Source organism: Buteo buteo, chromosome 24 (genome assembly GCF_964188355.1).
Source record: "Buteo buteo chromosome 24, bButBut1.hap1.1, whole genome shotgun sequence".
NCBI classification, from domain to species: domain Eukaryota; kingdom Metazoa; phylum Chordata; class Aves; order Accipitriformes; family Accipitridae; genus Buteo; species Buteo buteo.
Window position 1 is genome coordinate 3,900,035 of NC_134194.1, and position 25,187 is coordinate 3,925,221.

The window sequence follows — 25,187 nt, forward strand, 5'->3', positions numbered from 1 at the left end:
CCGAGAGGCGGAGCCGGGGCCTGGACCGGGGCCGGGAAGCGATGCCCGGCGGCGGGGCCGCCCTTCGGCTGGTGCTGCTGGGAACGCGGCGGGCGGCGGGCGCGGGCGGCCGGGGAGACGCCGGCGGGGGACGCGCTGCCATGGTGAGGGGGAGTGGAGACACCGGGCCTGGGGGGACCGAGGGGGGCCGGGACGGGCCGAGCTGGGCCGGCCGGCCTGGGGGGACCGAGGGGGGCCGGGACGGGCCGAGCTGGGCCGGCCGGCCTGGGGGGACCGAGGGGGGCCGGGCCGGAGCGGAGGGCTGAGGGGGGACACACAGGCCCCGGCCCCGGGTGCTCGGGGCGCAGCCACCCGTCCCTTCTCCCTCACTTCCCACAGCCATCACCCCCCTCAGTCACTGGGGTTTGGGGGTTGGGGTTTTTTTTTCCCACGTGAAGCTAACACCTAATTGCACCCTCAGTCCTCAAGCGTGAAATGTTTTTGTACTAATTTCTCGGTGTAATCGAGGACTCTCTTCCCCCCGAGCTGCCTCCAAACGAACGTTCTGGATCACCTCGGTTAAACCCATCAGGTGCGACGAGTCGGTATTTGCCCGTCCGTGCCCACGCTGCGTGTTTCTGCCTTCACGGGGGGGGATCCTGCGCCGTGCCCCGTGGCGTGGTGCTGTGGCATGAACAGCATCTCCCCCCACCTCTTTTTTCCTTTTACAAGCAAGTTTCTGCTGCTTTCTGCTACGTTTCCGAATAGAGCTGTGACATGTTGGAGGGGCTAACTCAGGACCTGGCCTTCCAACCTGTTCCTAAGTAAAATGCTGCAAGCGGTGCACTCCGGGGCCTGCATCAAACTCAATCTCCGTATTTCTGTTAAAAACTGTACGATCTAATTTCAAGCCACAGCATTGACTCGTCAACGCCTGCCTGTCCAGGTGAGGCCTCAGGAAGGTAACTGCGACATCCCTAAAACTAACAGAGAACATCTCTGCTGCCAGCAAGAGGAATGGACTTTGTGCTGCCTCCTGGTCGCAGTCCTGGACTTTGCTATCTCAAAAACCCCACCCCTGTGAGTTTTCGTAAAAAAAGCCTACTAATTTCATCCCGTGCCGGATAAAATAATACATTTCAAGACAGCAGTTAGCTTTGGCAACTTTTATATGTGCTTGGAAAAAGAAGAATGTAAGAAATTCATGCCTGCAACTTCGGTGATAGCAACAACAAATCTGATGTTTGTATTCTTGCAAGTCCAAAGTTGTATTTGAAGCATGAAGAGCCTAAATTGGTTCAGTTTGGGACCTGTAAAACCCATCTCTTGGACTGGATGTATCCTACTGAACACCAGCAGTGGCAGTGATGCTGTTAGATTGATTTATTGCAGTTTGGGGGTTTTTGTCCCTTATTATTGGTGAAAATGTTGCTCCTGCATCTTAAAGCCTTGCTCAGGTCTCATTAATTGCATTAATTCCTGCTCTGCTCGGGCTCACAGCCCCATCTGGTGGCACTGGGGCTCCGGCCTGTCTCTGTAACAGGGCTGCCAGTGCAGACTGGCAAATCAAAGGCAAAAACCACCCTGAGCTGCTGAGCGGCCGGTGGGTACTCACAGACCTCCCATACCTTAGTGAAGCTCTGGAGAAAAATTGCTCAGCCCTTTTCTGGAATTTCTCACAAAGCTGTGCCAGCTGCTAACATAAAGACTAAAGCCATCTGAATTTTGCTCTACTGGGGAGAAAGGTTCTTCCCATTAAAGCATTGTGTTTGTAATAGGAATTTGAGACCCATCTGTTAGAATGTATCGCTGAAGTAATCACTGGTGCTCTTAGTCTCTGCTTTTAGGAAAAATATCAAACCTCTTCCAAACGCCCCGTAGAACTTTCCTCCGGGTCTGGCTTTGGCCCCGTGCGTGGTTCAGGCACTGATTCAGATATTTAAGCAGATAGTGTAATCTGTTATGTCTGTGCTCCCAGTGGCTTCAGAAGGACTCCTTTTGCTTCAAATAAGACATATTTAAATATAGGTGCTTTGCAGAATCTAGTGCTTATACCAGTAACTTGTAACTTCTCATAATTGTGTCTGTATTGTCATTTTTTTTCTTTTCATTGTTAGTTAAAAAGCTCTTTGTTGCTTGTAGAACTCCCAAGTGTGTGCTGTCTTTAAATCCATTCCTGCTTTCTTGGGAACAGCAACATACAAGTTGTGGAGAATACAATTTCCTATTTTGCTTCTGTCTTTTGCAATAGATATTCCCCAGTATCCCTTTTAGCCTTATAATTGTACATTTAGCATATAAAATAAATAATCCTTTATTTATATGACAGAGTGGGATACTTGAAAATTAGGTCAAGTGTTACAGCATCTGGATAATTCAGATGAAAAGGGATGGGTATCAGCAGGTATGCTGATGTCTGTATTCATTCCTGTGAAAGAGCCTGTTGCTTTTCACTAGTGTTTACAAAAGCGTTTAGCTGAACTTAATTGACCAAACAGAAATGGTGTTTCTTGGCTGTTCTAAGTTAAACTGGTCTATGAAATTATAAACAGTAAGAAACTGTACAGTGAATTTTCCACCTCCTTACCTTTCTGCAATACATAACCACAATTTTGTCGTGTGGTTTTCTTATTGTTGTACAAAAGAGAACCTCAGCCTCATTCATGCCTTTTTTTTTCCTCAATAGTCTTCGCAGTCTCGCTGGTTGACGGCAGAGGAGAGGAACCAGGTTTTACTTGATCTCAAAGCTTCAGGCTGGTCTGAGTTAGGTGAAAGAGATGCGATCTACAAGGAATTCAATTTCAAAAATTTTAATCAGGTAATTATTGTTATATACCACTTTTAATATAAAGGAAATGTAACTGCTTTAATTTCCATACTGTCCTGATGGGAAAATATTTCTATTCAGAAAGTTGGGAGTATCCTTGTGGGGCCAAATGCTCTTGGGTTTGCCTCGACGGATTGCTCTCTGATTCTGATCTCATTAGGTGGAATAAATTAATTCTGTTTTGTAGTTGTTAAGTAAATTTGTTCTAATATTACAATTTCTTGATTATAATATTAGGGTCAAGCTCAGGGTTGGTACTGTGGGATTAGACAAATAAGACCTGATCCTGATTTTTTTTTTTTCATTACTAGCACTTGTAAATGAATTCTGGAAGTATGTAACCGGTGGACAGTAGGGTTAATTTTTGCCAGGGAAAAACTTAGAAAAATCACAGTGAGCTAGATAAACAACAGTTTGTAACACTGGCTCTTTTTTTGCTGTTTGAGAGAGTAGTTGTCATGGTAAGGAAAGCCCAGGCAGTAGAGGGAAGGTGGGTGAGGTGGATGAAAGCAAGAGAGAAAACAACTGCAGAAAAATCCAGCTCAGGAGCAGGACAGTGCTGGTCCAGGAAGCATGTCCGGAGCCCCAAGTACATTTTTTCCTGGATCGCACTTCAAACCTGAACGTTAATACAGAACAAATAGAACCGTATCAGATAATTCAGAGGGCAACGAAGGAGGGAAGCCCATGAGAGGGGGCTCACATGAAACCTTGCTGAGATGTGCAGGCAGCTCAGAGCTGGAGCAACCAGGAGACACCAGCACGTTTGACACTGATGGGGTAGAAGTCACCCTTGGAAGAGTTGAGATTTTCAGCCTTTGTGCTTCGAATATTCATGAAACGGCATCTCTGCCAGGGCATGGTCAAAGTCTTTGTTGGTTCAGCACAACTAGAAATGACTTTTTTTTTCCCCCCAAAGTTAATTTAAAAGTGGTTTTGCACACTGTAAATAAATAAGTCAATTTGATCAGATTGACTTAGGCACTGTGCCCACAGACAGGGTAAGAGACAAATCAGTGTGCTGTGTCAGCAGATACCTAGAAAATCCATTGCTTTGGCAAAAATTTACAAAGTTTTGGTTTTTTTGACTGTGTAGATTTATCTTACAACATAGGTAGATATCCATATGTCTTCTTAATGTGGAGATTGATGAAGTACGTACCGGTATAGGAAGTTGAGTATATTTAAATATGCTCATTAGTAAATGATGAAGTATACATTTATACTTATAGTACATGTCATCTTAGAAAGGGTACTCAAAAAAAATTGCCACTTGAATTGTTTGGGAGATATCAGTACAGTCTCTTTCATTCTTGGTTGCCCTTCATGGATGTCAGGTAAGGCAGAAACGAGAGCAGAGGCTGGGAATTGGCTTCAAAACTCAACTTTCTGCACCCAGCCAGGAGAACAAGCTGGGCAGGTGGGTCCTCTGTGCAGCTCTGGTTGGATCAAGGTTATATGCGAATATCTGAAGGCAGAATTGCACCTGCTGATTTGTAGGAAGCAGCTGCAGTGTCCCCATTTGCAGTTGTGGAGAGCAGAAGCTGTTTCTGTTATCGTAGTCCAGGAAAGGGCTCAATGTGCAGATCCCGAGGGGTTGTTCAGAGCTGGTATTACAGAGAAAGTATTTCCCTTTTGATAAGTTGAAGCTGAAAGTAAATTAAAATTATGCATGTATCCTTATTGATGCTTATGTTTATAATAACTGTAAGTAAATATTGTGTGTATTATGACCTAGGGAACAAATGACAAAAACGGAGCTTTATACCTGCATTGTACTTTGCAAGAATTTAGTCCTGCAGTGAAAAAAAATGAACTTGTAGGTACAACTTCTTTCATTTCACGTAATAAACATTCTGTTTACGTTACTTAAAGTGCAAGTATTTAGTAAAAGTCAAAGGACTGAGAAGTATCATTTCCTCGGTGATCTTCCTGCTGCCCTTTTACAGATGGTGTAAAATCAGGTGTGTTAAAAAAAACAACAAAAGAGTAGTTGAGCTGACATGAAAGGTATTTCAGATTTATGTTTTGCAGATGATATTGGTATGATTAATGTATTCATTGCTTTTTTTATTGCTTCTCGCAGATAATGTTCATGATGCATGGAAAATTCTGTGGCTTTAAAATCTATGCCAGGTTTACAAAGTCTCTGTATGTCAACAGATGTTAAGAATATAAACACAACTTTTATAGTAAAGTCGTGCAAATGTGTAGACATGAGCTTGGTTTATGTATATTATTTTCAGCATGAGAATGAAATGAAACTTCTGTGAAACAAGAGTTATTTAGATTCCCGAAGCTTTCAGGCCGAGATTAGCTCAGTTAAAAGTGATCAGCAATGGGCTGCCTTTGTAAGGCTGACAAGCTAATGACACTTCTGGCTTATGGAATTAGTTTGTAACCCAGAACTTGAAAGCGCTGGTGCTGTTTGTTAGTCTGAAAATACATTTTCATGCAAATGGGCTTTGCAGGTACAATTCTCTGAAACAAGCTGGCAGGCTGGGGTCCCGGCTGGAAGCCCTTTGTTAGTTATGCTGCTGTGGGTGCCCACCATGGACCAGCCCTGGTGGACTGGACTGGGCAGCGTTGGTGCTGGGTGGTGGGTGGTTGCTGCTCCGTGTTCCCATTGCCTTTAGTGTGAGATAGGCTCTTGGTGGCTGGGTGTTCTGAGTCTTGTATAAAATATAAAATACGCCAATGGTGGAGGAAAAAATGCAAACGCAACTCAACTGTAAAGGAGAGCGCCTTGTCTAGAAGAGCTGTGCTGGTTGCTCTGATGCATCCATTCCTCCTTATGCCTTGCAACTGCCGCATGTTATCACCGCTGTTGAAGAGCAGGTAGGCAGCGATGAGTTAAAATCGGAGTCTTTTACCTCCAGGACCCTCACTTGGGTGTGCTCGCTCAGCAGCCCCCTGGTTGAGTCGTTTTTCCCAAGAAGCGGAAACCTCTGGCTGTGAACAAGGTCTCGGAGAGCGGCTGGGCTCGGACCACTCCGTGGCAAGTCTCGAGCCCTGCCACGTGTCTGGGTGCTGGTGACCCTCTGTAAACCTCACAGCCACATCGGGGAGCTTATTCGGGGCCTCTTTCCCTGTCTGCAGGGAAGAGAAAATCAGCTAGTGAGGCTTTTGGGCCACTGTGTAGTATCAAGAAGGCACACTGTTGTCTGTTCATGTCTTTGGGCTACTGAAACAAAATGTTTCTCTTCTAGCTGTGGAGTAAGCCCTCTGCTTCCAGTCTGCCCCAGCAAAATTCAGAATTGGGATAGAAAGTTAATTTATGCCTCCAGACCATGCTGGTAACTTCTCCCAATTATCGTTCTGCAAACTTAGAAAAGAAGCTGGAGAAACGTTGGGACTAATGCTAAAAGTTGGTCATCGAGGGAGGGAAGGGTTGCTGAGGACCTCGATGTCCTGGCCTGTATCTCAGGAATTTCCTGGGATTTTCTCGGCACTTCAGGTCAGTACACCTCGGGAGGGGTGATCCTGCAAAGGGGACAGACCTGGCTTAAAAATCTGAATTTCCCCCAGATTCGTCTCGAGCCCAGTCCCAGGCTGGGCAGGCGGCTGCGAACGGCTTCGGGTGCGGGGTGCTGAGCGCTCTGTTTGGGTCCCTTACCCAGCTGCTCTTTTTCACCAAATTTGCAAGAACATCTTAACTCTGAGACTTCCATGTCTCTTGTCAGAGTTGGTTGGATTTGACCAGAGGGTTTAAGGGGCAACTGCCTGTGTGATTGCATTTCCTTAGGTAATCACGCAAAGGCAGAGAATGCAGTTAGGAAATTACAAAGGTGGGCGTGTTTGCTGATGGTCAGGTTCAGCATTTACAGCTGCTTTCTTTTATAGGGTAAGTTTTTAATTAAGGTTGTTTTTTAAAAAAAAAGTCGTGTAGGAAGTCTCCATAAGACCTCTAATGTCATTTTATAAAATGACAGGAAATCAAATGCTCTAAGAGTTTTAAAAGCTATTTTAAATACATTTTGTGTTTTGGGGCTACAGGACACAGGTGAAAGATGAGCCTGAGCGGAGGGGACAGTAAAGAAACGCTTTGGAGGACGGTGTGCAGCGAGAGTAGAAGCACACGGGTTTCGTTGCAGTTGGGGAGTCTTGGTTTTTGAGAATTTAGTTAAAGATGTGCAAAAACTCTAGAACTATTAAATAAATTATTATTCTCACTTTGCATTTCCTTTCCAAATTTGCTAGCTGTCTTGCTTGAAATCCAGGGGGAAAAAAAAAAATCAGACCATGTTACAGAAGATGCCTTTTTTTCCCCTCATTGGAATACTAATTCTTTTCCTTTAGCTGCAGGGAGACATGCTCAGATGTGCTCCTTTGAATTGATCATCCTTGTTGTAATATCACAATTACACATCCAAACGAATTTGGTAGGATACACAATGAATAATCTTCATTTGTTTTGATGGTGGGACTTGGTGCCAATCCCTGTAATGTAATCTGTGTCGATACTTCCTTTTTCTGGTCCCAGCATGTTGCTGTGTCTTCTGCGTTGATCAAAGATTGGAAAATTTGTTTTTATATACGTAGGCAGTGTATTTCATTGCCGCTTTATGTGCTTAATCTTTTGCCTGTTTGGCTGAAATACGTCCACGCCTTTTACGTATTGAAAACATAATATCCTTTAACCTACAATCTGCAGAGTTAAAATGAATTTTACGTTAAATATTCAATTGTGGACCACATCTCCAGCTTTTTATATGCCACAGCGGTCTTGTGGTTTTTTTCTTCTCCATTGTCTGATAGTGAGGTCATTTTCAGTCCTCTGAGAAATTTTATTCCCAGCCAGATGCGGGCCATATATTAAAAGTAGCACCTGTGGCTAATATCACAGCAGCTTACCATAAATTTACATGGTAACTAGGATTATATCTGTCAAGACTGTTAAAAAATGTCTAGATTTAATTTGATTTCCAGTATTGAAGGAGCTCTCCAACATTTTGCTTCATAACTATATTTTAAAAGTTAAAATCACTCCATTGTTAAGTTTTATAGCACTCCCAGTGCCCATTAAGTTGATTTGTTAAATGGGGGTCAGAATAAAGCAAGTTGGCTACAGGAGGATCGGAAACCAACCCATTTGTGACAAATTTAGTCCTCGCGTGTGAATCTTCTCAGAGCCCGGGGACTGATTGGATTCAGGTGCAGCTTATGTCAGTTGTGTTTAACCTCAAAGCCTGAGCAGCCTCAGCCTCTGACTGTCACTTGTGCTAATCAAGAGACGAACCTGTTTTCATTCTTTTGGGGGGGAATTGCTATTTTCAATGTAGGATCAGTCTGCTTGCTCCCTCTGCTAGACTTTTGCACTAGATTGCCTGTCGCATGAAAATAAATTATTTTTTTTATCCGCCTAGGTAGGTGCTGGTTTTCATATAGTCTTTCCGAAACTGCTTCATTTTCCATTATCCTTTGAGTCCTCTCCCATATGCTATGATTTGTGCACCTGCAAAGTTATGAAAGTATTTCTTTTGGTAGTTATGTTGTTCACTAACTTCCCTGCGTTTATGAATACAATAACCGATTTACAATAAATCAGAATTATTTATGAGTGGATTTACAGAGTTGAGAAAATCTTTGTATCTGAAAATAATGAATTTCTGGCGTATCTGCCTGTTGACATTTTCCTTTATTAGAAACTGATAGTGAAGTTTTCAGGACTGGCAGAGGTTAACCTGCAGGCTGAAACAGAGCGAATGAACTGGCTCAAGTGTCTCAGAGCGGGGCACAGTAAAAATATATGATTCCTGGATGGTCACACCTTCCTTGAGTTTATTCTTGTGATCGACCAAGTAAATAACACTCTCGTCTTGAGTCAGCGGGTTGGGGGGGTCAGGGCGCAGCTGTGGGACCTGGACATGGTCCACCTGCCTGCACCGCTGCCTGGCCCTGCCCGTGGAAGGCAGGGAGCTCCAGGTCTGGGTGCAATGAAAGAAGTTCTGGGGAGATGGTTCATTTGAAAGCTTACGAGTCTCCTTCCCTGGCCTTGGAGGAGGAAATGACACTGGTGCCCTGGTCAGTGTGTCTTGTGTCCAGTGATGCTTCCAGTTAACCGGCAGCCAGTGCTGGGGAATTCTGCAAAGCTAGGATGTCCGTAGTGGTGGAAATATGTAATTGGGTTGCATCTAGGCAGAAATTAAATCCTCAGTGCTGGGAGTTGGGAAATAAAGGATTTATTTTCATATCATGGCTGGCAGGGTACAAAACCATATGTAAAGTCAGCCTGTAGTCCAGAATATTTTCAAATGAGTGTTTTGCACTTGGCAACATTTTTCTGTTTTAAATAGAGTTGCATCAGCAGCCTCTTACGTCTTTTAAAGCCCTTCACAATTAGCCTTTCCTTATATGTGTGGGAACTGTCATTTTGTCCTTCGGTCCCTTCATTAAAATTTCACGGTTGTAACGCACATGAGAAATTCACGCCTGATAAAAGTCAGGCGGGGGATGAGCAGGGATTGCTCCTCTTCGTACTGCGGGGTATCTCGTCTCCTCTTTGACCAGGGTCGGTGTGTACAGATCCCATTGCCCTCGCGTCCCATCTGCTTGTGGCAAGTCACAGTACCCTGTCACTGTTATAACATCATCGTGGCCGTACCACCAGTATCAGGCTGCCAGGATTATTTAAAATGTCATGACATGAATCATATTTAAATAAAATTAATCCTGTTTAAGTTGAAGACTCAGAGTGGGCGTGTGTCCTTCATCTCCTCCATCGTGCAAGATGTTCCATCGCAGGTGTTGTACAAGTTGCATCAGTTTAATTTGTCTTGTGACTTAACTGTAATTAGGGATGCTCATTTTCTTGATGAGCTAAGTCATATTTCTCCCTAGAATAAACCATTATTTTATTGTTTATAATTATTGGGGGCGGTGGCATTTCTAATTGATGAGTTTTTGCCACCGAGTAGACCTGTTGTATCTCCATTTAAGCAGGCCACTGCTTAAATCTGCCCGACTGACCTTTGGGCTGCTCTCCAGTTGGCTCTAATACAAATGCTTTCCTTAAAAGATGGATTTATTATCACTCAAGTAAAAATTATTACAGCATTTGCCTTATGCTTGTTTCATGCATTGATCTGAAAGTGCAAAAGAAATTATTTGTCAAAATGCCTTTTGGATTTCACAAGCTGTCTTGTAGATTTGGAGTAGAAGAAATGTTTCTCTTTCAGCTGTGGGGGTTTTTGGTGTTTTTCAGCTGTACAAATTGATTGTTCACTCTGTTTGAATTAAACAGAACAAACGTTATATCAGCCACGGGCTGCCGTACATTTGTACCGAAAGAGAGCAAATGTGAGCAGGCCAGCTTGATTTTAACTACAGTTTGGGCTTTTTCCTTGTTAGAACACCCCTGGAAAATGAATGGAAAATTCAATGGTTTTGAATTCAGTTGGACACCTTCGTTTGGGAAAATGCAATTAAGACTGATGCTGCCTTTTCTGAAGAAGATGGTCACTCAGAATAATTTCTTTACCTTTTCAGTTAAGGAAACCTAGTGTCTTGCAACTCTCTATGCATTAAAACTTATTTTTACTGGGGTGGTGGAAAGATGCTGATTAAATGCAAAGAACACATCTTTCTGTCTTCGTTGTTTAACCTTTTGCATCCCCTTGCTTTTGGAACAATGCCCAACTGCATTTTCAAACCATAAATTGCCTTTTACACCAGCAGCTCTCACTTTCTCATACTCCCATGAAGGAGAGACGCTTTGGGATATTATTCTCTGCAGTTGCAATTAAAAGTGGACTCTGGCTGGCAGAATAAACTAAAATAAAACTACAACGCCCCTATTTAAAAATTAACCATTACTCACCAAAAGCACATCAAACCCACTTAGCGGACATCCGTTAATCCCGCGGTGAGCTGTTTCAGGCTTTAATGCACACTGTTTTACACGTTAAGGGTTTTGAAGTCGCGGGCCAGCGCTGACCTTTCGCATCTGCTCCTCTCGCAGTAGGAATCTCCGCTCGCTGCTCCCCGTCAGGGCGGATTAACGTGACAAAGTGCAGCGCTTCTGCTGGCTGCAATTTCGGGTTTTGATCAGAATTATTTCTTTCACAAACAATCACGTTTGGCTAAAACGTTACATCTGCTCTGAAAAGCCACTGGCAGGGCCGCAGTTTATCAGGGTGAGGGGAGTGTAATTTTTTTTTATTCCTCTTTTATAAAGCTGAAAGCCCACTTCACGTAGGTTTTTGAGGGGAGAGCTTCCCTTCTTCCTCCTCCCCTTGCCCTTTTCTTCCTTTAATTTTGTTGGGCTGAGATGAAAAGTTGCTTTGGACAAACATAAAGCTGGCTGTGATGTCTTGGAGGGGTTTGGTGGGGAATGCGCTGATGAGTGGGGAGCCCCATGCTGAGTCAGCAGTACACCTTTGGGTTTATTTATTGCTAAGGGTGCTTTGTAGGAAGGTTTTTTTTATTCCTAGGATCAGAGGGGAAAGTCCTGATTTCATGATCTAGTGTGATTTTTCTCATGCTGTCATGAGAATAATAGTAGGCAGTTAAATACATGTCTATGTATGACCAAGGTGTCCCTGGTTGGGAGAATCTTTATTCCATGATATAGTGAATGGGTGCTTGTACCAAGCAAAAATACAAAAACTCCATGGAACCTCTCAAAATATTGCACATTGGATGTACTCTGCCACTTCCAGGCATGTGCTTGGAGCACACGGAGAGGTCTGAAGACAGTGGAAAATGTTAAGTGTAGGTTGTCTATCTAAATTGTTGGCAGTTAAGTGAGCTCATTCTTAATAATGTAACTTAATGTAGCTACCTTTATCCATTTCTCCATGACCTGCTCCAGCCATTCTTCCAAATACCAGAGGCTGGAGGTGAAGCACCGGTCTGGGTGACCTACAGATCACGTAGGGAGCAGTGGGCATGGCAAACCAGGCAAGGTACCCATCTGCTCGGAGGCTGAAGGATGCCCTGAAGAGAAACATGTTGTCTGGGAAGATGCTTGCTCTCTCCTACTCTTTTTTTTTTCAAAGGATCTGTCACTTCTAGACTTGAAGTGTCTGTCTCTGCAAAATAATATTTGAATTTTATAGTGCAGTATGAATTGGAAGCCTGCCAGTGCTGGCCTGGGTAAGTCTCCTGCTGAGTTCACTGCCCCAATGTATCATCTACTCTATTCCACTATAAGAGGCATCCAAACATGAAGACCCATTCAGCAGCTCGGTTGAGTGAAATGATTCCCTGGCTGGATCTGCAGTAGGTGTTCCTTAGTTTGCTTTATTTCACAGCTTTAGGTCTTCTTAGATTCTGGCTTGTCCAAGAGGGTGATTGGAAGACCTCTCCAAATTCCTCGCACCTCCGTCGTGATTTCTCTGTCACATATTTGAATTGTTGACCTTGTCTTTAAAAAAACCAAACCAAAACAAAAAAGCTGACAGTGTAATGGGTAGGAGGATAGTGGAAGATGAACTGGTCATGAGACCAGCCACTTCTTCTCTTAATCCATCATAAAGCAATGCCTTTCTTATCACTCTTTGATGTTTTCTTAGGATCATAAATGGCAGAGATTTAGAGGATTATCAGAGGCAGGATAGGATTGCCTGTGGATACTCAGCAGAGAAGATCTTGGATATTGAGCTGGTAGTATGTGTAAGCTTGGCCAAAAGACCAAGGAGAATTTTGTCTGAGCACTCCCAATGTTATCAACAGCATGTATGGCACATGAACTTCATTTTCATGTCTACGGAATGAAATCATTCCTTCGCATACGAGTAAAAAGAAACACTGGGGAGAATTCTAGCATTTTGTTCTGCTATAGCCAGATCTGTTCCATCCAAAACGTGGTGCGATGGGATAATGAACATCTCTGTTCTTCTACACCGTACCTGAGCTTTAGAAAAGTCAGAGGATTTGAGCACCTTTTTTGAAGGGGAGCATTCACTGAAATTAATTCTTATTTGGTCTATTTTACAATAGCTTCATGGTGTGGGCTGGCACCGTGTGATCGAGGACAGTTCATTGCCTGAGCAGCAGCATCCTCGTGCAGCACGAAGCGTGTCGGTGAGCGGAGCGCCTTAGCAGAGGGTTCAGGTGCCTGGGTTCAAAAGGTTGGAACTGGGGACTCACTGCGCCTTGTTACTAGTTTATTTTTATAGTGGTTTGTGTGATGGCTTTATTACAGTACAGCCAGGGGTTTGATTTGCTGGGCCAAACATTTACTTTAACAAGTAAAATTATCATTGTTCCTTCAGTTGCGCAGCCAAGAGAGTTTATTATTTTAAGTGACTGATTGCTTTAGCAGGTGCTCGGTTAATGGGGGCTTCGCTGTATTATTTAATGTTTTTAGGTAGGGTGCAAAAAGCTCATTTTAAAAAGTCATGTTTCTTGAAATAGCTATTTTATTTGGCGTAAACCTCCTAAGTGCAACCTTTATGTTCCATTTTTGTGCTTTTCCACAAAGCACACAAAAATGGCTTGGGAGGTGGAGAGCTGCATTCAGCTGACTACATGGCTGGAGGATTTCTTCCGTGTTCCAGTTCAGTCCTGAAACCTGGGATTATTTTCCTTCTTTTTCTCAAAAATCTAATTTAGAGATCTACATTTTTAAATAATAAAATAATATTTATGACTCTATGTGCTAAGAAACTGGAACTGGGAAAAAAAAGAAAAAAAAAACACATTTATTTTGAATATTTCTATATGAAGTGATATATCACAAATACCATGCGACCTTGTTCCAGGTTTGGTTGGGATTTAGGATGTCTGCTTATTTTGCAGTAGTCTTTATGGGCAACTACAATTATTTTTATCTACCTATAAGCAAATGAATGTATTTTGTAATATGGTTGTAATATGGTTGTATTGACCCAGTGGAGTCTAGGTTTGAAACTTTTATCACTCCCAGAAAGAAGTTTTTATGCTGCCTTAAGATATCTCCATGTTCTCTCACTTCTACTGCATCAAGTCTATAAATCTTTTTGGTGGAATAGGTGATTAATTTTGGTGTGAAGTCTGTTCATTGAATCACTGAGAATATTATCTGCTTTCTGTTCATGAAATCCAGGTGCAATCACTTACTGTAATAAAATTGAGAATAGGAAAAATGATCCTCAGCACTGAGGCTGCTGGAAAAGTCAAGATGTGGTAAGGAAGAAGGTAATAGATGTAACATTTTGTATCATATTATCACCAATAAGAGAAAAACAGGTCTAAATTCAGCAGTTATGAAAATCCTGATATAAACAGGATTAGAAAAGATGAAGTTGAGGTTTGTTGTGCAGATTGCACGCGAGGGTATTTCCACACTTAGCAAGCACGAGGGAAAGAGGAAAGCAAAGCAAGGAGAAGGCTTTAAGAGCAGATCAGCACTCTCTACCTTCCTCTTAGTCCCTTTTCTTGCATTGATCGTGTCCCTTGGCCTTAGCAGAAAATTTGTATTTATTTTTTGGACCAGTTGAATCTCAGATGGGGCAAATTACGCTTGCACCTGCTTTCTGACAAAGTGATGTCATAGCTTAGGTCACTGCTGAGCTTGGAAGGTGAACCTTTTCACTCAGACCTCTTTTGGAGAGCTGCATCTCGAGCATCATCAGGACCGTGTCGCGTCTGGTGCTGCACCTGGTCTAGATTGTGCCAAGCGAGCGTAAACTTCCCTCCGCCGCGAGCAGCTTGGGCTTTTCCTGGGACAGCATTCCTGAAATTGCCTTCTGTCATCTCCTGCAGCTCTTGACATTGTACCGGTACCTGTGTGAGAAACGTCCCTGCTGAGGAAAGGCCATGCCTCCGAGCTCCGCTTCTCTTTGCTTCCATTTATTCTTCATGTTCTTCAAATGGGTAAATCATATGACAATAAACAGAAATACCCTCAATGAAGAGAGAAGGGGAAACTGTTGTTTATCTGGTCAGGTGGTTTAGATTAGCAGTGATGCTGGTCTGTATTATGTTACTTTAAATCATAGTGTCCCAACAGGACATAAATTATGAAGATTGTTACAGTATGTTTCATCCAATGTAAGATCAACAAATTGGAATAATTTTTTTAATAGGAAAATCAGTGCTTTGGCAGGGTTATTGTTGAAGAATTTAATTTAACTTGAGCTTTGCTTGCATTATTTCTTAATATATAAAAACTATTTGCATAATGTATGAAGTATAAACATTTTTAGAATCAAAGGCAAGAATGTCTTTTCCAAGATTACATAGAGTGGCAAACTACTTAGAATAGATCAGTGTTTGTGCTTTTGCTGTCAAAAATGTTTGATATAGAGCTGGCGAGCTAGTTTCTTCACCGACATAATTGTAAACAAGTGTTGGGAGACAGAAACAGCGTGCTTTGTAGAACGTGGTGTAAAGGTTTTCACATACGCCGCTGCAGATCTAACATGGAGTGCAGTGTTTACAGCTACAACAGGAATATAAATAGGTAACTTTTTTTAGAGCACAAAGCAGCATTTCACTTTTGTATAAATGATGTGTGCAGACAAGTATGGGGGATGCGAGCAGTTGGCTCTGGATTTTAAAAGAATATTGTAAACGCAGAAAAGCATACACAATTAAGTTGGAAATTGTAGTTGTGGTTTTTTTTACAGTTTCACATTTTGTTATGAAGACAGAAATGGCACCTCAGTACATGCCGGTATGTCTGTAGTATTCTTCCATCCTTTCCCTTTATTAGTGTCCTTCAGAGTTAGGGGTACTGTTTTCCCCAATCCCAAGCGATGCTTGAGGAATGGGAAGGTTGGCTGCATTCACAATACTTTGCTGCTCAAGCTATTAAAGAGGAGAAAAACAAATCTCTAGCAGTGGTTTGTAAGGTGTCATTCACCTTCAGACCCTGCTGGCTGCCCATGCCTGGATAGGGTGGGATGGAGGGAATAGGGAAACACCGGCACGTCCATGACTTGCACTCTCACCGGAGGGATGGGGATGTAAATAACCTGAGTTTAGCTCTTTTTTGGGGCATGATTTAGTTGCATTCTTAAGGACTGCCCTGCTGTTCTTGGAATGATATTAAAAAGGGGGAAGAGCGATGGGAAGGTGTTCCCCTGATTTATGTCGTGGATGAGTCCAGACAGGGCCAAAAAAAAAAAAGAAGAAGAAAAGAGGAAAATATCTTAATGCCACATGGATCCAGTGTCCTTGGGGATGGTTCAGGCAGGCTGATGATGCCACCAGGGAAGAATCCCCAAATGGGCACATGGTTTTGAGAGTGAATACATGTCCTCTTGTGCTGCCATTTCCTTCCTAAATGCTAGCTGGATTCCTCCTTTTTTGTGTTTTAACCATGTTGTCACTTTCAGATGAAGAGTGTGGCCTTGTGAGATGATTTTTGCGTATTTGTAAGGTAAAAGTCTTTCTTAATGGAGTAAATAGAATTAAAATAAAACAAACGCTGCATTTTTTTAAGAGCACAACAGAAAATGTCATGAGATTAAGTTAAACCCTTGTGAGTAGCTAAACATAACTTACAAGAGCTCGACATTAAAGAGCTTTTTCCATTTATCTGCTGGCCTGTAGCTCGCTGTTAGGTAGTAACGTCAGCTGGATATGTGAAAGCTCCTGCAGTTTGGAAGTGAACCTTAATGATTGGAGTTTATTGTTGTTATAAGTGTCAAACTGCAAAGGAAAACACGTGCTGTATACTGGGTATTTTTCACTCGGGTGAATGGAAAGCAAATGTGTGAGGCTTAGTCATCTCTTGCCTTGTATGACAATGTCACTATAACTTGTTTTATTTATTCATTTCCCACTGATAAATGGTACAGATGCAGCCCGGGTGGGTGGGGAAGGGAAGACAGGTAGCCCTCGCACTGCAGAAGGTCAAGGTTAATGCTACCTCCAGCATTATAATGACAGATGGGAGGCAGAAACCTTAATGTACTTGTGATTAGCATATGGTTTCCTTGGCTGAGTGTCCGGAGGATTTAAGAAGCCCGGGTACGCTCTTCATAGTGTACGCATTTTAAAACAAACAAATAAAAAGTGTGTATGGTTATATTGTTGAGCCTTTCAGCTGTTTTTCTTGAATATCTCCACTTTTGAGTCAAGTACTGTCAGCTGCTTTGTTCTGGAGATGCACTGGGGTAATCCATCACTGGGGACTCGCGGGTGGGTGATGTATTAGCACGACATATCGACCTGTGTTCCTTTGATGTATAACTCATCAAGATAATGTTGGCAAGCATTGTACAAAAGCAGCATGTTTAAAAAGTATTAAGATGAATTGATTCCTTGCTTAAGAAGTGTGAAAGGAAGAATAATAGCAGATTAGCTCCGGGATCCTGTGGTTCTCCCGGAGCCGTGCAGCGTTGTGTGGTGCAGAGGGGCGGATGGAATTTCATCTTTCCTCCCACTTCTGACAGCAAAGTGTCTGGCCCTGGTTTTCCCATTCTCAGGCAACAAAAGTCACATTAAGTCTTATTTTGTGATAGCATATGTTGTCACTTTCAAAAGCAATTTGGCCAGTCCCAAAGCATTTTGTGATAGCTGAATTTTTTAAAGTTTTGTGGTTTGTTTTTTCACTTTATTAGGTTAACTTGTTCTTCTAAGAGTAGCCCTGATTTTTATCTCATGGAGACGTACTATGGCTGCTAGTATTTAAAAAACGTTTTAGAAGTGATGTTACAACTGAAACACCATGAGTTTTTAGTTCCTTCTTTCGTGATCTTAAAAGACAGGGAGGGAAGAGACGTACTGGCACACCCAAGGCATCTCCTTGTCTCTGCAGGATTGCTTCACTCATTGCTTCTTCTGTTGCTCTTCGTGGTTTGTTACAGGGACTCTGCAGTCCGCCATCACTTGGGTGACACGATGTACTTATTTGAGTAACCTGTATGTCTGGATGTTATTTTAGCCCAAATGTCCTAAAAAGATTAGGTTAAGAATGTCTGCATAATATGCCCGTTACTGACATATCAGAATACTTTATAATATTTAATACATCAAAGCCTCTTTTAATAATTCTTTATGGCTTCTAGAAAACACACATATCCTTTCTTTCTCCTCTCTTTTTATTTTTGAAGGAAAAAATCTGAAAAAGTTCTCATTAGTGGCCAAGGGGATGCAGGTCTCTGTTATTAATATAGTGAAGTCAAGACTGTGTTGGGTCTTAACATCGTGAGTAAAGTACATGTCCCACTTTCATCAAGAAATGTGTGATGGTCTGATAAACTCTGCTCACCAATGCAGTCTTGACAATGATCTTGCACTGCAGACTGCATAATAATTTTCATTATTTTTAATTAAAGTTGAAGAAATGCAGACTCCTGCTCAAATTAAGGTTGGTTGTGTTGCCGGAATGTGGTAATTACTTTAATTGATCACAAGATAGTTTCCTTGATCACCAATTAGACCAAATTACCGATCAAGTTTCAAGACGTGAAGAAATGTCCAAACTGATTTTATGTAATAGTGTTTTCATATCTAATCAAACCTAAATATCTTTTCCTTCCAGAGCCAATTGTATTTTCCCAAAGAAAGGTTACGGCTCTACAAATATAAAGGTGATTCATAAACAATAGCGTTCCAATTCATTTAATTAGCAAAGGAAGTATTTAGGACCTTAATGGAGATTGCGTTGGTGAAATTGCTCGGTAGAACCGTAGCTCATTTTCTTAGTGGGAGATGCTTTTTGTGTATAACTAAAATAAACTAAAATGCAAGAAGTAAGTTGCTTTGGATAACGTGCAATGAGGGAGAACGTCTCTGAGTGGAGCAGGGCATGCACGACGGCGGGCATGCCTCGTGGGTGTGCATGCTTCGTCCTGCGCGATAACACCCGATTGCTCTGGCTGGGACAGTCGTGGTCAGCCGGAGCAACGAGCAGCAGGACCTGTCCTGGGGAGGGTCCTCTGCGCCAGAATTAATTCCTTTTCATGACTCAGACAGCCCCAAGTTGAGGTCTCTTCGGGAGGATGAACAGTTCTAAGACCGATGTCCATTTTATCCAGCCGGAGACTTTTTACTGTCTGCAGGGGAAGAGGCAGTGCGTTGGCGTGGTGGTTGACTGATGGGGACAATTTGGTGGTCCAGTGATCGGGGAGGATTTGTCGTCACAAAGCATGAAGGAAGGTCTGCAGAGCAGATTAATGTAGCAGACTCATTTGCTTGTGTAGTTTGCACTGTCTGCCTTCCGTTGGAGCGATGATTATTGTCACACAATCAATGAATTGTGTTGACATAGTGTAACCGGTGTATATCCATAGGTAGGTGAGTTCCTGGGATGGACAGACAGACACTGGTAGACCATACATGAACCTGATAGGGCTTTTCATAAATTTAATCTATTTTTTTCCCTTGCCGTTTGTTTGTGCAAAGGCAATCTAGTTGGAGATGCATTGCTGTTTTAAACTTTTGGGGACATTTCTGTGTACAGATTGCTGTGTTGGAAATAGCATTCCTATTAAGCCCATGGACACTTTAAAAAGATTTAAATCAAATATCATTCAGCACTATTAATGCAGAAGTTTTCCAAATCATTGCTAACATCTAATGCACAACTTGCAGCTTTCTGCTTCGAAGCATGCTGCTGAAACATTTGCAAATTTTTAAAAGTAATTGTTCACTCAAAGTAAAACTAAACCGAGCAAGACCTTCAAGGGAAGTTAGATTTTCCCAAATTTTGGAATGCTCTTGGGTCAAAGAAAAAAGCTTTTTAATTGCTGACAGTTTGGTGATTTCCAAATGACAAACCTCATTGGAATGATTTTCTCTGATTATAACGTTTGCATTCATTTGACTGGCAAAGCAACTAACAAAGTCATACTTCATCCAGGCACCAATTCTTATTTTACCTAAAGGTTTTTGTAATTTGTGAGAGGAAAACAGACTTGAAACTATTATCAACCATTATATGTTATTCATTGACCACATGTTTGTTTGAAATGGCCGTCGCTTGGTGGAATGCGGGCTATGTACATTCTCTTCCATAAATTAGCACTAAAAAACTACCTAAATCAGGTAGGGTTTTGTTCAGCTTGTTGTATTATAATACGAACCAGACTGTAACGTGGATGTTACTTTAGCTTTGCATGTTGTTAATTCAGGTCCTGAACCCCGATGGATGGAGCTCGGTATGAACAAAGCCCGCTGACTTAGAGGCGTCCTGCTCACGCACTGAGGCCCTTCGGGCCCTGCTGCGTAATTGCATTCTTGATTTACATGGACATTCTAATTTTCTTTATAATGCAGTGATTTGCTCCTAAGTATTTTGGCAAGGGCCTGCTATTATTTTCTTCTTGAGCCTGTGATAAAACCTGCATCCTGGGGGAGCGTGCCGTGCAGAATATAGGGGCAGAGGATTGGGAAACCTTTTTTAACTCATTTTAAGGGAAAATATTTTCTCATAAAGCAGAGGGGCAAACCCACCTGCCGCCTTTCTCCCCCCAGTAAAATAAATAGCAAAACAGTTACATGAAAGGATGTGTTTCTGGAAGCGGCATCAGTAATACTGTGGCATGATGCTTAATTAGAAATGGCACGTTTCTAAGATGCACTAAGGGATGAGGGGTTTGGGATGGATGTTTAAAATCACTGTTGGATGCCAAAGGTAAATTCATTGCTCTCACGCAATGGCTTTGAATCCTGGAGTAAGTAACATTGAGCAGAGTGATTTACTGGGGTCTGAAGGGGATGATTTCAGCAGCCTCAGGAAATGCGTCGGCGGCATGAGAAGGTGAAACGCTCCTCCAACACACACAAACCCGAGGTGCAGCAGTCTGGAGCATCTCTAGGAGTTCTTGAGATTTTGGAGTGAATCTTGCGGATCCGCTGCCAGTGCTGGTAGGTGGAGGACTGTTTTCCTCTTTCCTCTTTCTCTCCTTAGGCTTTTGGATTTATGACACGTGTTGCTCTACAAGCAGAGAAGATGAATCACCACCCGGAATGGTTTAATGTCTACAGCAAGGTACCGTGTTCATCAGCCCTAGTTACAGTCATGGCACATTAAGGAGACCCAACCACTGGCCCATTCTCTCTCCCTTTTTTTTGTAGCTTATATACAAGGAGGAGGCAGGGGAATGGAAAGAGGTTGTGTCTTCATAATGAGATTTGAGATTCTAAGGACATATTGAGATATTTGTAGCGGTGACATGGCCCCAGGAATCAAGCTCTTTGCAATTGTTTGCTACCAGCTGCATGGTTTGGACCTATCCCTTCACCTCTCTGCCTGACATCTAAAAACAAAATAGAAGCCTTTAAACTCCTGTTTGGCCAACCTGAATAAATGACTGTTTTGAAACTACTGAACACTCACCAACTTTCATTCTTTTTTGTGCAACAAGTTGGGAGCCCAGCGGTGTAGGGTAGCAGACCGCCAATGCATAGGTACCTAAATGGGAGCCTGGCAGTCTCAATTTAAGTCTGATTTTTTAAAAATTGTAGGCTCCTATGTCTCGACATAGCAGCTTATAAAATTTGTTTATAATATTACCTAACTGATGGTGGTCTCATATTTACAAGGGTTACAACCCTTGAATGAAAGGTTCTGTGTGAAGGGGGAAATTATTGCTCTCCTTTATTTTTATTTTCTAATGCTTCTCATTGCATTGTATCAAGTTGTTTGTTTTAGCATTTGGTGAATATATGGCAATCCCGCTAAAAATATACTAAAAGGAGATGTGGACAAGCAGCCTGCAGCTGGGAACCACCACCCCCAGAGCAGGACATCCCCACCTCTCCCCCCGAACAGAGGCATCCCAGCACAGGCTCCTCCTCATCAGCGCTTTAGGTCACCCTCTTTAAGGGGACATTAAATGATCACCAGACAAAGTCCTGATCACCTACTCTACATGATTTTCTTGGCTTTCCAGAATATTCCGAATTTATCTTTTTTTTTCCTCTTCTCTCTTCCCAAAATCTCAGTCAAAGGCGAGACAAAGTAACGCCCAACTTGTCATCTGGCTTAGTCTAAACAAACCCGTGGAGGCAGCTGCGTCATAGCAAAATGCACCAGTCTGTTTGTTTTTCTTTTTGAAATTAATCTGCAACAAGCTTAACAATTTTTTCACCTTCAGGGTGCTGGTTTTTAACAAAACGCGTGAGCCCCTGACTCGGCTGTTGGCAGCTTGGTCACTGGCTCAGGTTCTTCGTGAAACCGATCCATGGAATTTAAACATAAAGAATGAGTTATTTAATCAGACACCTCTTCTTGGATGAAACCCAAGAATGCAAAACCTGTTTTATTCTGCGAAGGGGCTCACACTGGTTAGACCTCAGGCTCTGTTAAGCCTCCTCACCCACAACATCTTCTGCTTCACATGGGCAGCGAGCGTCCAGCTCGCTGCTTGCCAGGAGCATCATGTAAAACCAGTTCACTGCAAGGGCACGCAGTGTTCCTGATGAATTGCTGCTCAGCCTACATGGCAGAGATCAAAATGGCTTTGTAACCCCCTTTCTTTTCCTTCTTGACAGGTTCAGATAACTCTGATTTCCCACGACTGTGGTGGACTGACTAAGAGAGACGTGAAGCTGGCTCAGTTTATTGACAAAGCTGCTGCCTCAGTGTAACCAATATGTAAAACGCTTTAATACAGTGTCCACTAATATTTTGTATTTTAATGTTATCCCTCATTCCTTGTAACCCTGATTTCACAAAACCCCTGAGACAAGATATAGCATAAAAAGAGTGACTTAGCTTTGTTGGCCTTTAAGACCTTAGTCTTGAGACCCTCTGGATGCCTGTGCTTGTCCTTTGCCATCGCTGTCTCTGCGTGAGGATGTAGCAGATAAACCAGCAACAAGTAAGTTTTGAACAATGCTCTTCTAGAAACTAAAACAAGCTGGAATGAAAGCTGGAGCCCACCCGCACGTGTTGGTGTTCCCCAAGCCCACAGGAGCTGAGGCTGGTGGCAGCTCCCATGGGAGCCTGCCCCGTGCTGGGACGCTTCCCTCCTATAGATTTGTACATCTGTACACCTCTGCACTTCGAACAGAGTTAAGAACAGCCAGGCTGGGTCGGTCCCCTCTGGCGTGGTGTCTGCATCTTGGCCAGGGACCAGTGGCAAGTGCAAGAAATGCTGGTGGGAGCAGTGCAAGCTGCTGCTGATGTTTCCTTGGGAGCTGCAGCTCAATTAGCAGTTACAGCTTTGCATTTCAGTGATTGTTCTGTGCTTGTCCAGTGGCTCGTTGAAGCCATCTGCCCTTTTGGCACCCACAACCTAGCAGCTCTATCCAGCAAAAGTGTTGCTGCGTGCTTGAGAATGGTTCCCCGTCTGAGATGGAGGACTGGATCCTGCAGTTGCTGAAAATTTCAGCTCTGGTCCAGCAAATAAAAAAACCAAAACCCAGTGAGCTCCCAGCACTCACATCATTAAACAAAGCATGTGCTTAAGTGCTTGGCTGCGCTGGGTCAGTGCTCAGCACCTTGCAGGATTGAGCCATTATTTGTGTTGTAACGCTCCCGTACCTGTTGGATCGGGGGTGGGGGGTAGCTTGGCCGGGCACCCAAAGCACCAGCCAGAGCTACCGGTGGTGAAGGAAGCGGCTTTAGCAGGATTCTTGCTAAGCTGGGCTCGGCTGAAGCTATGCTCACCTTTTTTTTCTGTAGCTACAATTACTCATTGCGAACATTGTTCCAAGAGCTGCAGATCCCACTGACGAGGTTTGAAATAATTTCTTCCGTGGTTTCAAAGTCTTTGTTTTTATCCTGTGATCCTCACCGAGACAGATTTCCACTGCCGGCAGGGAGATTTCAACCTGCTTAAGGCTTGCAGGAGGGCCTCTCGCTCTGCAATCCCACTGCTGAGTGTCCCCAGCGTGCACCGTCATGCCCTGCAAGCAGCTCTGGGTGCGGAGATTGACACCTCCGAAATGCCTGAGTGCATTGCTCGAATGACACCGGCGGCATAGCTACCAGCTACCGAGAAGTGAGATACGTACTGAGTGCCAAAATCCATCTCGGATGTATATGTGAGGTGTGTGGTCTCTCAGATATTTGGGATGCAAAATGCCACTAGCTGCCATGCAAGTATTCACGTCGATAAAATAAGAAAGGTATTTTTTGTTAATCCTTAGCAAGTGCACTGTCATGTGCTAATTGGTCGCAGGAAACAAGATAAGATGTTGGGGTTTATTGTTGGTAACAGTACTTGGAATATCAAGTTAATATGTAAAAAGACCCAAATTCAGACTATGTGCTCAAATGTTCTTTGCTTACAAGTGCCTTTCCCCAGCGAAGCAGCGGATTTCCCTGATACGGTTTGCAAATGGTCACTGTTGTGAGGAATGAATAAAACTAAAACAAACAACCAGGCTGTGATGTCTCCTGTTACTGGTGGGGAAATGAAATGAGCTTCACCCAAAGTTTTGACAATGTCTCTAATGAACTGTGAAAACACTGTTGTTAGAAGTTGATATATCATGCATGCACTTTGAATAAAACAAATAAAATCAAATTCCTCCTTTGTAAGTTGTTTCTTTATTATTGTACATATGTGACAAAGCTGTTTAGTTTTAAGATAAATTTAAGATAAGTAATATTTAGTTACTGGGAGGTCTTTAGTTTAGAATATTGTTATTGATTTACATTCTCTGAGGAAAAAAAATCCCCACCAACTAGTAGCTCAGAGAGCTGTGCTGTCCAGCTATGGCATAGAGCTGTGCAGCTGTGGTGGTTTGAGGATCCCTGACTGGTGAAGGGGCAAAAATACTCAGAAAAGAGGAGGATGACTTTTGAAATGCTCGTAGTTTCTAGGTCAGCACTTGTTTAGCCACCATTTCTTGTTAACTTCTGGGGCGTCCCACAAACCTGCGAGTGCCTTTTGTGCGTGTTGCTGTGCAACTCTAATAATAATAAAATAAAATAGTGAATAAACAGCTTCTGCTTTCTTTTCCAGTGAGTGCTGACTTCAGAGGCGGTCTCACAAGGGACATCCTGGCTCTGCTGATGCCGTGAAGAGGTCTGCCATCGTGCTGCTCCCTCGGCATTCCCAGGCAGAGCCTTTGCCTCCTGCCCCGCTTGGTTTTGTTCGGCTGCCGCTGCTTGCTCCCTCCGTGGGTCAGGAAGCAGTGATGCTCTCCTCGGCTTTTCCTCGCCTTGCAGCCACCAGGGATTTTCTTTCATTATAAAAGCACCTTTTATTTGGGGGTTGGTTTTCTTTTTTGGACAGGCTTCCCAGCATTCCTGAAACGCATCCCGAAGCTGCCATGAACCCCTTTTGAACTCCACCTCCCACCCCGTCTCGGCAGCATCCCCAACTCGCCACTCTCCGCAGAGCTGGGCAGGGATGCTCTGCGATGCCGAGGAGCCCTGACCCCCCCTATTCCCGTAGCTCCCTAAATCCACGGCAGCCTGTTCGCAGCCACTCTGTGCTCCTGCATCTCCCCAGCTCTTCTCCACCTGCACGTGTGCCGCTGCTGCGTGGTGAGCGCAGGGTGCTGAGGGCCACGGGGAGGGGATGCACAGTCTCCCTGACCGAGC

At 43.3% G+C, this 25,187-nt stretch overlaps 1 protein-coding gene across 2 annotated transcripts; it reads left to right on the forward strand.

Moving 5' to 3' along the window:
- Nucleotides 1-12: 12 nt before the first annotated feature.
- PCBD2 (pterin-4 alpha-carbinolamine dehydratase 2) lies at nt 13-24,163 on the forward strand. Of its 2 annotated transcripts, XM_075057063.1 has the most exons (5): nt 13-143; nt 2,666-2,797; nt 4,335-4,430; nt 20,595-20,675; nt 22,181-24,163. In XM_075057063.1, the coding sequence occupies exons 1-5, from the start codon at nt 42-44 to the stop codon at nt 22,274-22,276; spliced, it is 507 nt and encodes a 168-aa protein (XP_074913164.1). In that variant the 5' UTR covers nt 13-41; the 3' UTR covers nt 22,277-24,163. The 2 variants fall into 2 exon arrangements, with proteins under 2 accessions (XP_074913164.1, XP_074913163.1); XM_075057062.1 differs by lacking the exon at nt 4,335-4,430.
- The last annotated feature ends 1,024 nt before the right edge of the window (nt 24,164-25,187 follow it).

Bases quoted from the DNA above. Each gene is read 5' to 3' on its own strand.
- PCBD2 (XM_075057063.1), top strand. From the start codon at position 42: ATGCCCGGCGGCGGGGCCGCCCTTCGGCTGGTGCTGCTGGGAACGCGG. The intron at 2,798-4,334 runs GTAATTATTGTT...CCCCATTTGCAG, and splicing joins ATTTCAAAAATTTTAATCAG to TTGTGGAGAGCAGAAGCTGT. The intron at 20,676-22,180 runs GTACCGTGTTCA...CCTTCTTGACAG, and splicing joins GGTTTAATGTCTACAGCAAG to GTTCAGATAACTCTGATTTC.